Consider the following 13612-nt stretch of genomic DNA (forward strand, 5'->3'; position numbering starts at 1 on the left):
AAGCAAAGAAAAAGGCTGGTTTTGATTGCATCGCTGGAATAAACTTCCGTTGATTCCAGCCACCCAACATCGACAACAAACTGTAGGGTTTTGAAGTTTGCTGCTGAGCTCGGAAAACTCCACACTTTGCATCGGGAAGTGTTACTCAATGGACAGAAGGATGGTGTCCTGGTGGTGTTACGTACCTGGAATCGGGAGAGATAAGTCCATCATGGCTTTGATGGAAAAGAACATTCAGGGTTTATCAACTAAACTTCCACCAGATTTGTCTATATACTGTAGTTATCAATTGCCATTTTTGAATGATGGCAGAATTCCAACCGCATCATGGGAACTCAGACTCTTCCCCCCCCCCCCCCCCCCCCCCCAAAAAAAAAGATTTCTAAATTGCACATTTCTGGTTGACTTCGGTACGGTCCATTTTTTGAAGGCCATTTCTTATTTTCAGGGTGTCATTCAGTTCTGCAAGGCTCATGGAACAGCTCGTACATGGCATACAGCACAAATAAACTAGAAAGCGCAATCAGAGATTGCAGACCCTCGCCAAGATGCGTTATGTTTTTTAAGCCTTTTGTATTAAAACAAATATGGTGGCCGAACCACCTGACCGACGGTCATCTTTTTTTTTCTCCACCAATTTATCCCTTCATGATGCTCAAGAGATTTCATCTTGATCGGATGAAGTTTTGTACTTGGCGAATGTCATAATGGAGGTACCTATGACAACATATTTTATTCCCCATGGAGAGTTCTTTACAATGAGCCATGTCTCAATTTTTTTTCTATGCAGCGCTTTGAGATTATAGAGGTGCAAAGTTTTTCGGTTTTTCCAAGATGGCGCCCATACCACATGACCTACGACATCGTAATCAAAAAATTTTTACAGGTGAATATTTCCTGTCAACCGGACCAACGGTTGCAGAGAAAATTATTTATTCTGAGCGGACAGACAGACAGACAAACAAACGGACACATGCAACGCCCTCTCCTCAGGCGAGGGTAATGACCAGTTCTCCAAGAGGGTGGACAAAGCAAAAAAAGGTAGACGAACTTGAACGCGCTCTCATGAGCACAAGCTGTGCTCATACGTTAACTCTAAACAGGCCACTTCACCTTTATCCTTCAGTGAGACATCTCAAAAGACTTTGGGACAAAAACCCAGACGAGGGACAGCCAATTGGGGGAGCTGTTCTTTGCAAATTTAAATTTGCCAATTAAAGTCAGAAATTTCGTTTTATCAACTCACGGAAGGTTTTGATCGCATGCACATGGGCGCTTCAAAACGAGGCTTGGAGCTACCTTCAAATTTCAGGTGTGCTGCTTGACATTGCCTCAGAATGCGATGGCATTCATTCGGCAGCAGATCGAGTTTACAGGCAGCCATCCGGTTCGACAAGATGCGGCTGCCTCGAGGTTCTATCACATGGAATGAAAGTACGAGCAAATATTTCCGCATACACACGTACAGGATGCTTTACCTAGGTAAGAAAGCTGAAAAGAGCATACTTCAGCAATAACGAACTTTGAGCTAAGCCAAAGCAAACGCCACGATTGATTGTAGAAATGAGTGCAATTTGGGGATTTACGCGTTTCACGAGCACATTTTGAGATTCCCAGCGGAGTCAAATTGACTCATTAGATACCACATTACACCACTTTCATCGGTGCACCTCAAAACAAGAAGCGGGTACTTCACCGTCCGGCTCGATCAGGTGCAATCACCGCCAAATCACGACAGGCCCCAACGTCGGGCACAATCCCATCACGCAACCCATCAATTAAAGCGGGGCGGAACGAACAACCTGTTCAGTTTGAACCACACGGCATTCAAGAAAACAAAAACCAGTTACGACTTGGATGACGATGAAAATGGGCGACATCAAGTCAGTCACAAGTAGATGAGCAGAACCTCCCACGCCGAAAGTTAAACCTCTGATGCCAAGGAGTCTCTTTTTGAATATATTTGTTGTTGAAGTTCAGATCACTTGCCATTCACCCACACCCAATTTAACCCCTGCCAATTTATCACAACTTGCGTAAACCTCCGACATCAAACCCTCCGATATCTCAAAAAAGAGCCTCCGTCCTCAAAGGACACTCACAGTCCAACGGAAGGGAGGGAAAGACGAATTCGAATCGAACAGCACCGCCGGACACAGGAGGTCTGGGCGGACGGCGCATGTGGCAAAGCGTTCTCGCCCCGACTCCGCAGTGGAGTCTGGACCGCAAGTGCAGCGAGTCCCAAAGTGCTGAGGTGTCGGCACGTACTGCCGAAGGAGAACACAAAGCAGCGTTACTGACAAGCCAAAGCCTGTCGTGAGGTTAAACAAAACGACCTTGCACGGAGAGAGGCGGCGTTCAAAGAGTTAGGCCAAACACAACAGAGGTTTTGTTGTTTCGTTTTCTTTTTAAATGCACTTTAATATAAATCCGGTAAATAAAGTATACCCTTTATCCACCCAAAGAACAATGAGAATCAAGGTTACAGCATGTATTGCACAATCGCACATATAAATTTTTTTTTTATTATTTCCAAGAATATATAGCAAATCTCAACAAAAAATACAATTCTGTAGGATTCCCTCAAAGCAAATAACTATACAGAGCTGCTGCCCGATTCCTACAATACTTACAATGTCCTCGCCTTGAGATTTAAACTTGTAGAAAACTAAAGCCGTCACAGCCTCTGAACATTGCTCAGGTAGAAAAGTATAAACAAACAGCTGTAATGCCACTTAGAAACAATATGCTCTTATGTAGAAACAGGGTAATAAATTAAATGTGCAATTTCATCTTCTTCTTCTTCTTCTTCTGCTTCTTGTGTTTGTTGGTTTAAATATCCCACGCGCGTGATACATTAGTGCCAATTTTTGTACATTCAGCTAACGTGCATGCCATTTTGAATTCTGCAAACACGCGCACACACATACACACATACACACACACACACACACAATCCTCTCAGCCAACTCCCCCCCCCCCCCCTCCCCCCACACCGACCGCTCCAACCCCTCCCGAAGTACTGCAGTGGGGGTAGGCCCAAGACTCCATCCCTCCCTCCCGAGATGACTCCAGCCCAATAAGCAAATTTCTTCCTAAATACTGTAGACATGGCTTGTATGAAGCTGTATACTCATAAAATATAAAATAAAATAAACATTAATGGTAATCAAAAAACCCAGACCACATACGGTTCAATTTTGCTTTTGTACTAAGTTTTGTTTTTCAAATTGCATTTTAGCAAAAGACTTCCACCTTGGGCGATCGCTCGCCCAAAGCCCGGCCGGCTTAGCTAGCCATGATGACGGGTTGCAAAGCCGGAGCAGAGTACTGCAGTGGGGGTAGGCCCAAGCCTTCGAGGTAGCCTGGCTTCTCTCCCAATGGCCCAAAAGATGGGAAAAGATCAAAAGCGGCACCAAACTGCGCCGCTCCAGGTGAGGCAAGTGGGCCGTCACGGCCGAACAGTGGCGGCAAGGAACCTCCGGCCAGGCCTGGAAAGAGCAGCTCCTTTCCAGGTGGAGATTTGACGGCAGGCCCACCAGACGGTGCACCGAAAGGACCGAGCGCTCCGGGTGTCGCTTTTCCGAGGAGCCCCTGGGTGGGAGACGTGCGGTGCGAAAGCGGAGCTCCGGGAGCCAACGAGCCGGTATTGCCGCTCCTTCGTCCACCGTTACCCATAGACTTCATCTTGGTGGAGCCAAATTTGGTGGCGGCAAAGGCGGCCGTGGTAAAGGTCAAAGGTTGTGGAACACGGGGCAAGAAGGTGGGGCTGGCGGCAGGAGGAGATGGTGAGCCACACGAAGACGGTCCGCTACCGTTCGTTCCACTGCCATTTCCGGAAACCCCAGCCTCACTGACTGGCAAGAAGAGCGGAGCAAGCGGATTGAAGCCATTGCTGCGACTCTCACTCGGCTGCCTCTCAGCCCCCAACTCTACGGCGACCGTACCTTCGCTCGCCCCACCACTCTCTGCTGCCTCGGCGTACAGCACCTTCACCGGTCCCTTCTCACCAATCTGGTACGAAACCTCAGCCGGGTCAACCCAGACGCTCAGCTCGGTGGGAAGATGGGCACGCACGTCCGCCACGTCCAGACCGCTCTCTCGAGCCGCTTGCTCAATGATCGGATCCACAGTCTCGCCAACGTGAACGCAGCGATAGCCCGAGCCACGATATGGCCTTTCGGGGTACCAGTGACCCTCGTACTTGGCACGCAAGAGCCGTTCGAGCTCCTCGCCGAAGATGTTGACACGTCGCCGTGGCAGTTTGTTGTATAAGTACGAAATGATGAAGTTTAATGCTACTTGTACTTCCAGTTGCATGGTTGCTGTGCAAATTCTTTACTCGCCTCCACAGCCGTCTCGTCGACCCGCTCTTCCGCCGTTGTTACCTTCAGTCTGACAAAGACAAACATCAGAAGAAATTGTAATCAACATCCACCAACAAAATTCAACTCGTAATCGAACTATCACACAATGTTTATCGAATAAAAACATGGCGGAAGTGAGACACAGCTCAACTGCTACACGGTGGCAAATAAGGTTCGTTCAACTTTGGGCAAATCCAATCAAACCGTCTCAAGGAAGAAGAGGTGGCATTGGCTCTTGGCACAAAACGAGCAAAGCGACGGCAGTCATGCATCGGACACACGGAGCATACCAAGCCACAACATGTACAACTGTGGCTCCTCGGCGCGTTCCAAACTACTCGAGCATTACGCCATCCGGTGGCCAGAGCCTTCTTGGAAAAAATCCCAAACCAAAGGCCTCTCTCACTACCGAACTAGTCACTCCACACATCCCAGTTCACAGCACATTCTCATCTCATCTTCAGCACTGACCGACACCTGGGTTGGCCCGAACATCACAGCCGAGGCTGTGACATCAAAGCAGACGTCCACTGTATTTAGAGACCGCAAAGACCCAATTTGAAGGTGATCCAAGCACCCTTAATCAAGCACGGATCGAGGGCACAAATCCTTGAACCTCACCGCTCTCAAACGCACCCGAAACCCTCGGCTTTCCCTGCCAGCACACCAGGCACCAATGGTACGCGGCAATTGGGCAGCAGTTTAACCGTGCTTTGTTGTAAAGAAAAGCTAGGCGTGACGACTTAATTGTGTGGCTAAGTACACACAAATTAAAAAAAAAAAAAACACAGCTCGCAATTTGCTTCTTTGAACACCGAGTCATTAGCATTGGATCCGGGATTTGCCGTTACAAATGTCACGTTGAGAGGAAAACAGCGGTACAGAATGGAAGCACCCACTCACGATGTGGACCAAACCACCGACTGAAGGATTCGAGCGCACGGTCACAAACTCGAAAACACGAGCGAGTCCACGACCTCGCGACGTTGGCTCCTAATCGTTCGATATCCGACCGAGGCAAACTTCGGTGCAGGGTTCAGGGAACTCGAACTTTGGGCCAGTGCTGTGCAAGGCTTCAAAAACACGGTGGGGCCCAAAACAGCAGCACAACCGCTGAAGAAAGCGCCTTGGCTCAACCTGAACACCCAAGGTACGAGGGAGACTTTTTTGGGGAAGGACCTTTAACATCTACGGAAAATAGTCACAAACCCGCCCCGCTCCTTTAGTGCCGCCATCCTCGACTAAGCTCCATCATCTCACCGGAGAGGGTAGCCGTACCCACCCCCCTTCCCGAGCACGCCCGGCCCACTTATTCCTCCCACTGCCATCTTCACCATCAGTATACAGTGTGTACGTGGCAAGGAAGCCAGTCCAAGTGCCTGCCACTTTAAAGGGAAGAGGAAGAAGGGGGGGGGGGGGGCGTGTAAAATGAAACAATTGTGGCCACGTGTCCATCAGGATTCAAAACACGACACCCAAACATAAAGCAGTCAAGTCGTCTCCACTACCTCCAAGACCCCTACCTCTAAAGAGTCCACCAACGGGCTTTTTTTAAAAAAAGGTGTCCTTATTACAGGTTACACAGACACTTAACAGATCGGAGTTACTACGCCGAAGTTAACTCTGTCGCCTTGCCTCTATCAAAATGAATTTCAAGATAAACTCAGGAAAACAACCTCTGGACCGAAAAATGAAATATCGAACCAAGGTGCAGCATCTAGAAGGTACGCGCGCCGAAATTCCAGGTCATCAAGCCAAGTATGCCTAAATTCCAGGCCATCACAAACACCAACTCCGATGGCCGTGCACACACTGGCTCTTTCTGCAAAAGCAAGCAAATAGTAAAATTAGCCCCAGGCGAAGGGACGGCCTCCCTCGCTCCAGGGACCCAATACAGAGCCTCCTCCCCACACCCCGCACTCGCTCCCTCCCAGCTGCTGCCTTGGCCAAAGTCACCCCTCCCCGCCCCCCACAGCGGCCACGTAGGACAAACAGATGACCTTCCAGCGGTGCTTGCTTATCTGGTGCAGCCCGCACTGCGAGCCCGAGAAATATCCCAATAAACCCATTGCACTCACGATCGATTCACTCACTCAGCCCACAAACACAAATATACTCATTACATCGAATAGCATTTTACTCCACCCTCCACTCCGAGCCCTTATTAGTCACATATCCCAAACCAACCTCCTTTTCACACTTATAATAATCAAATGTCAAACCAACCACATGACGACCACCACCACCACCACCACCACAAAAAAAAGCAATGACCCCCCCCCCCCCTACCCCTAGACATAACACCTCCCTTTCTTTAACAGACCATCCATCCATCCATCCATCCCACTAAAGTTCCTGAAAATTATCATCTATTTCCCATCAATATACATTTGCGTGACCTTTTATCTTTTATAAAGACATTTGCAGTCCCAGCAATCCCCGATTCATCCCTCACACCCACCATGCCCCTCATCCTCCCTGCAGTCCCTCATCCACTGTGCACCTCCCTCCAGTGCCTCACCTTCCCTCATCTACACCTCCCTACAGATCCTTGTCAGTCCATCCACCCATCATCTGTCCATTCATCCCAGCAATCCTTCAATCCATCCATCCATTTATTTATTCCTCCCTGCAGCCCCTCATCCATCCATTAATTAATCCGATCAATTCCTCCATACACCCGTCCTCTGCAGGTTCTCATCCATCCATCCCTGCAGTTCCTCACTCATCCATCCATCCTTACAGTCCCACCCATCAGTCAATCCCTCCAGTTCCTCACCCATTGATCAATCCCTCCAGTCCCTCACCGATCCATTCATCTCACTCACTCACTCTCATCCCACTCGGCAGTCGCTTACTCATCCATCCCTCACGGCAGTCCCTCAGCCACCCATCCCTCCCTTCCTCTCAGCAGTCCCTCATCCATCCATCCCTGAATCCCTCTCCTCATTCATTCATCCATCACTCGCATACAGGCCATCATCCATCCATCGCCTACAGCACATCATCCATCCATCCATCCATCGCCTACAGCACATCATCCATCCATCCATTGCCTACAGTCCATCATCCATCCATCGCCTACAGTCAATCATCCATCGCCTACAGTCCATCGTCCATCCATCCATTGCCTACAGTCCATCATCCATCCATCCATCGCCTACAGCACATCATCCATCCATCCATCCATCCATTGCCTACAGTCCATCATCCATCCATCGCCTACAGTCCATCATCCATCCATCCATCCATCCATCGCCTACAGTCCATCATCCATCGCCTACAGTCCATCATCCATCGCCTACAGTCCATCATCCATCCATCCATTGCCTACAGTCCATCATCCATCCATCCATCCATTGCCTACAGTCCATCATCCATCCATCCATCGCCTACAGTCCATCCACCCATCGCCTACAGTCCATCCATCCATCCATCATCCCTCGCCTACAGTCCACCCATCCATCCATCGCCTACAGTCCATCATCCATCCATCCATCCATCGCCTACAGTCCATCATCCATCCATCCATCCATCGCCTACAGTCCATCATCCATCCATCCATCCATCGCCTACAGTACATCATCCATCCATCCATCGCCTACAGCCCATCATCCATCCATCGCCTACAGTCCATCATCCATCCATCCATCGCCTACAGTCCATCATCCATCCATCCATCGCCTACAGTCCATCATCCATCCATCCATCGCCTACAGTCCATCATCCATCCATCCATCGCCTACAGTCCATCCATCCATCCATCCCTCGCCTACAGTCCATCCATCCATCCATCCCTCGCCTACAGTCCATCCATCCATCCATCCCTCGCCTACAGTCCATCCATCCATCCCTCGCCTACAGTCCATCCATCAACCCTTCACCGACAGTCCATCCATCCGTCCATCCATCCATCCTTCGCCTACACAGTCCATCCATCCATCCTTCGCCTACACACTCCATCCATCCATCCTTCGCCTACACACTCCATCCATCCATCCCTCGCCTACACAGTCCATCATCCATACCTCGCCTACACAGTCCATCATCCATGCCTCGCCGACACAGTCCATCATGCATGCCTCGCCTACACAGTCCATCATGCATCCCTCGCCTGCACAGTCCATCATGCATCCCTCGCCTGCACAGTCCATCATGCATCCCTCGCCTGCACAGTCCATCATGCATCCCTCGCCTGCACAGTCCATCATGCATCCCTCGCCTGCACAGTCCATCATGCATCCCTCGCCTGCACTGTCCATCATCCATCACTCGCCTACACAGTCCATCATCCATCCCTAGCCTACACAGTCCATCATCCAACCCTAGCCGACACAGTCCATCATCCAACCCTAGCCGACACAGTCCATCATCCAACCCTCGCCTACACAGTCCATCATCCATCATCCAACCCTCGCCTACACAGTCCATCATCCATCATCCATCCCTCGCCTACACAGTCCATCATCCATCCCTCGCCTACACAGTCCATCATCCATCCCTCGCCTACACAATACATCATCCATCCCTCGCCTACACAATACATCATCCATCCCTCGCCTACACAATCCATCCATCCCTCGCCTACACAATGCATCCATCCCTCGCCTACACAATGCATCCATCCCTCCCCTACAGTCCATCCATCCCTCCCCTACAGTCCATCCATCCCTCCCCTACAGTCCATCCATCCCTCCCCTACAGTCCATCCAGCCCTCCCCTACAGTCCATCCAGCCCTCCCCTAAAGTCCATCCATCCATCCCTCCCTCCCCTACAGTCCATCCAGCCCTCCCCTAAAGTCCATCCATCCATCCCTCCCCTACAGTCCATCCATCCATCCCTCCCCTACAGTCCATCCATCCATCCCTCCCTACAGTCCATCCATCCATCCCTCCCTACAGTCCATCCATCCATCCCTCCCTACAGTCCATCCATCCATCCCTCCCTACAGTCCATCCATCCCTCCCTCCCTCCCGACAGTCCATCCATCCCTCCCTCCCTACAGTCCATCCATCCCTCCCTCCCTACAGTCCATCCATCCCTCCCTCCCTACAGTCCATCCATCCATCCCTCCCCTACAGTCCATCCATCCATCCCTCCCCTACAGTCCATCCATCCATCCCTCCCCTACAGTCCATCCATCCATCCCTCCCCTACAGTCCATCCATCCATCCCTCCCCTACAGTCCATCCATCCATCCCTCCCCTACAGTCCATCCATCCATCCCTCCCCTACAGTCCATCCATCCATCCCTCCCCTACAGTCCATCCATCCATCCCTCCCCTACAGTCCATCCATCCATCCCTCCCCTACAGTCCATCCATCCATCCCTCCCCTACAGTCCATCCATCCATCCCTCCCCTACAGTCCATCCATCCATCCCTCCCCTACAGTCCATCCATCCATCCCTCCCCTACAGTCCATCCATCCATCCCTCCCCTACAGTCCATCCATCCATCCCTCCCCTACAGTCCATCCATCCATCCCTCCCCTACAGTCCATCCATCCCTCCCCTACAGTCCATCCATCCCTCCCCTACAGTCCATCCATCCATCCCCTACAGTCCATCCATCCCTCCCCTACAGTCCATCCATCCCTCCCCTACAGTCCATCCATCCCTCCCCTACAGTCCATCCATCCCTCCCCCACAGTCCATCCATCCATCCCCTACAGTCCATCCATCCCTCCCCTACAGTCCATCCATCCCCTACAGTCCATCCATCCATCCATCCCCTACAGTCCATCCATCCATCCATCCATCCCCTACAGTCCATCCATCCATCCATCCCCTACAGTCCATCCATCCATCCATCCCCTACAGTCCATCCATCCCCTACAGTCCATCCATCCATCCCCTACAGTCCATCCATCCATCCCCTACAGTCCATCCATCCATCCCCTACAGTCCATCCATCCCCTACAGTCCATCCATCCCCTACAGTTTATCCATCCATCCATCCCCTACAGTCTATCCATCCATCCCCTAGTCAATCCATCCATCCATCCCCTAGTCAATCCATCCATCCCCGAAAGTCTATCCATCCATCCCCGACAGTCTATCCATCCATCCATCCCCTACAGTCTATCCGTCCATCCCCTACAGTCCATCCGTCCATCCCCGACAGTCCATCCGTCCATCCCCGACAGTCCATCCCCTACAGTCCATCCGTCCATCCCCTACAGTCCATCCGTCCATCCCCTACAGTCCATCCATCCATCCCCTACAGTCCATCCATCCATCCCCTACAGTCCATCCATCCATCCCCTACAGTCCATCCATCCATCCCCTACAGTCCATCCATCCATCCCCTACAGTCCATCCATCCATCCCCTACAGTCCATCCATCCATCCATCCCCTACAGTCTATCCATCCATCCATCCCCTACAGTCTATCCATCCATCCATCCCCTACAGTCTATCCATCCATCCATCCCCTACAGTCTATCCATCCATCCATCCCTCCCCTACAGTCCATCCATTCATTCATCCCTCCCATCCCCTAAAGTACATCCATCCCTCCCATCCACTAAAGCCCATCCATCCCTCCCATCCACTAAAGTCCATCCATCCCTCCCATCCACTAAAGTCCATCCCTCCCCCCCCCAAACAGTCCATCCCTCCCCCCCCCAAACAGTCCATCCCTCCCTCCCCTACTGTCCATCCATTCATCCCTCCCCTACAGTCCATCCATCCATCCATCCCTCCCCTACAGTCCATCCATCCCTCCCCTACAGTCCATCCATCCCTCCCCTACAGTCCATCCATCCCTCCCCTACAGTCCATCCATCCCTCCCCTACAGTCCATCCATCCATCCCTCCCCTACAGTCCATCCATCCATCCCTCCCCTACAGTCCATCCATCCATCCCTCCCCTACAGTCCATCCATCCATCCCTCCCCTACAGTCCATCCATCCATCCCTCCCCTACAGTCCATCCATCCATCCCTCCCCTACAGTCCATCCATCCATCCCTCCCCTACAGTCCATCCATCCATCCCTCCCCTACAGTCCATCCATCCATCCCCTACAGTCCATCCATCCATCCCTCCCCTACAGTCCATCCATCCATCCCTCCCCTACAGTCCATCCATCCATCCCTCCCCTACAGTCCATCCATCCATCCCTCCCCTACAGTCCATCCATCCATCCCTCCCCTACAGTCCATCCATCCATCCCTCCCCTACAGTCCATCCATCCATCCATCCATCCCTCCCCTACAGTCCATCCATCCATCCCTCCACTACAGTCCATCCATCCATCCCTCCCCTACAGTCCATCCATCCATCCCTCCCCTACAGTCCATCCATCCATCTATTCCTCACCTACAGTCCATCCATCTATTCCTCACCTACAGTCCATCCATCGATTCCTCACCTACAGTCAATCATCCAACATCCACCCCTCGCCTACAATCAATCATCCAACATCCATCCCTCCCCTACAGTCCATCCATCCATCCCTCCCCTACAGTCCATCCATCCCTCCCCTACAGTCCATCCATCCCTCCCCTACAGTCCATCCATCCCTCCCCTACAGTCCATCCATCCCTCCCCTACAGTCCATCCATCCATCCCCTACAGTCCATCCATCCATCCCCTACAGTCCATCCATCCATCCATCCCTCCCCTACAGTCCATCCATCCATCCCACCCCTACAGTCCATCCATCCATCCCTCCCCTACAGTCCATCCATCCATCTATCTATTCCTCACCTACAGTCCATCCATCTATTCCTCACCTACAGTCCATCCATCGATTCCTCACCTACAGTCCATCCATCGATTCCTCACCTACAGTCCATCCATCGATTCCTCACCTACAGTCAATCATCCAACATCCCTCCCTCGTCTATAGTCCATCATCCATCATCCATCCATCGCCTACAATCCATCCCTCCCTCGTCTATAGTCCATCCATCCATCCCTCCCTCCCTCCCCTACACAGGCAATCATCAATCTCTCCCTCGCCTAAAATATCCATCATCCCTCCCCTACACAGCCCACCATCCATCCCCTACACAGTCAATCATCCATCCATCCATCCCTCCCCTACACAGTCAATCATCCATCGATCCCTCGCCTAAAATGTCCACCATCCCTCCCCTATACGGCTATGGCCCATCATTCAATAGACTTTCCATAAATCGTCGTCTCACCACAAACCTGTCAATAGACAATACTTTCCGTATTCTCACAGCAATTCCTTATTCAATTCCCCTCTCCACTTACAATCCCTCACCCAATCCCTACCATTCTTTAAATCCCCTTCTGTATTACCATCATCCTTTTCATCCCAGATACGTCATTTAAATTTCAACCGCGTAAGTCTAACACCCCCCCCCCCCCGCACCGGTCCCTTTCCAATCATCGCGAAAAACGACCCCACAAAGCACAGGATTTAAACTCCTCCAGAACCCCAAACTAGACTTTGACGAGCAACCTGAACCCAAGAGAATCGCACCTGACAAGAGCATCATTCACTGCACCTGGTTCGCCAAGCACCAGCACGGACACACACAGAGACGAGCACAGGTAATGGAGACTTCGTTCACAAGCAGACGGATTTCAAGTTTGTAAGCCATTTTACCTCGGCCCAGGCGACCTCCCAAGCACCCGGACGCCGCGCACATTCCCTGCGAGTAAACGCGGCGTTTCGATCGCGCTCTTATTTATAGACACGAGCGATAGGGCAGAACTACTTTCAAAGCAAGCCTTAACCGCGGGGTTCTTCCTCGCTTATCCTCAATCTCGGGCGCATATCCCCTCAGCTCAGATTTAAAATGGTGAGCTGTGTAAATGTACGAGCTTCCTAAGCTACTCGGCGAATAACCGTTGGAAAACAAACATCGGCATCTACCGAGCGCACGTTATCGTACCGCGGAGGGATACACACGCCAACGGTGGCCGTGACAGGCTAGCAACAGCTAAAAATAATTCACCGCGCTCTCCCATTGGCTCAGACGTCGTCGTCACGTCTGCCGATTGGGGGACGGCGATAAAATGAGCCCGCGTGACGTCACAAGCCGCTCGGCCCTTTAAACTCCCATTGGTAAACAGGCCGACAGCTGACTCGGGTGCTTCAGCTGTGATCGAGCAGCGAACTTTGTCGGCGGGTTCTCGTTTACCATTCTTTATGGACATTTGCTAAACTGCTTCACGACCATTTTGCCTTCCCTCACAATCCCGAACAAGCTCGTTAACTGTGACGTCACGTTGTTTCTACGCAGAGCGTCGACGCTCATGA

The 13612-nt window shown here is 51.4% G+C and overlaps 1 protein-coding gene across 6 annotated transcripts; it reads right to left on the reverse strand.

Annotated features, from left to right (window-relative positions):
* Positions 1-2492: 2492 nt before the first annotated feature.
* TOB1 (transducer of ERBB2, 1) lies at positions 2493-13110 on the reverse strand. 6 transcript variants are annotated; one of them, XM_068117793.2, is made up of 2 exons: positions 12956-13110; positions 2493-4395 (listed from the first exon to the last, which is right to left on the reverse strand). In XM_068117793.2, exon 2 carries the CDS (start codon positions 4318-4320, stop codon positions 3289-3291), a length of 1032 nt encoding a protein of 343 aa, XP_067973894.1. In that variant the 5' UTR covers positions 4321-4395; positions 12956-13110; the 3' UTR covers positions 2493-3288. The 6 variants fall into 6 exon arrangements, with proteins under 6 accessions (XP_067973894.1, XP_067973895.1, XP_067973898.1 ...); XM_068117794.2 differs by having other exon boundaries at positions 12830-13004; XM_068117797.2 differs by lacking the exon at positions 12956-13110 and adding an exon at positions 12855-12878.
* Positions 13111-13612: the final 502 nt, after the last annotated feature.

Source organism: Myxine glutinosa, chromosome 5, assembly GCF_964187855.1.
Source record: "Myxine glutinosa chromosome 5, kmMyxGlut1.1, whole genome shotgun sequence".
Taxonomy (NCBI): Eukaryota; Metazoa; Chordata; class Myxini; order Myxiniformes; family Myxinidae; genus Myxine; species Myxine glutinosa.

Excerpts from the sequence above, each read along its gene's own strand:
- TOB1 (XM_068117793.2), bottom strand. The coding sequence starts at position 4,320 with ATGCAACTGGAAGTACAAGTAGCATTAAACTTCATCATTTCGTACTTA.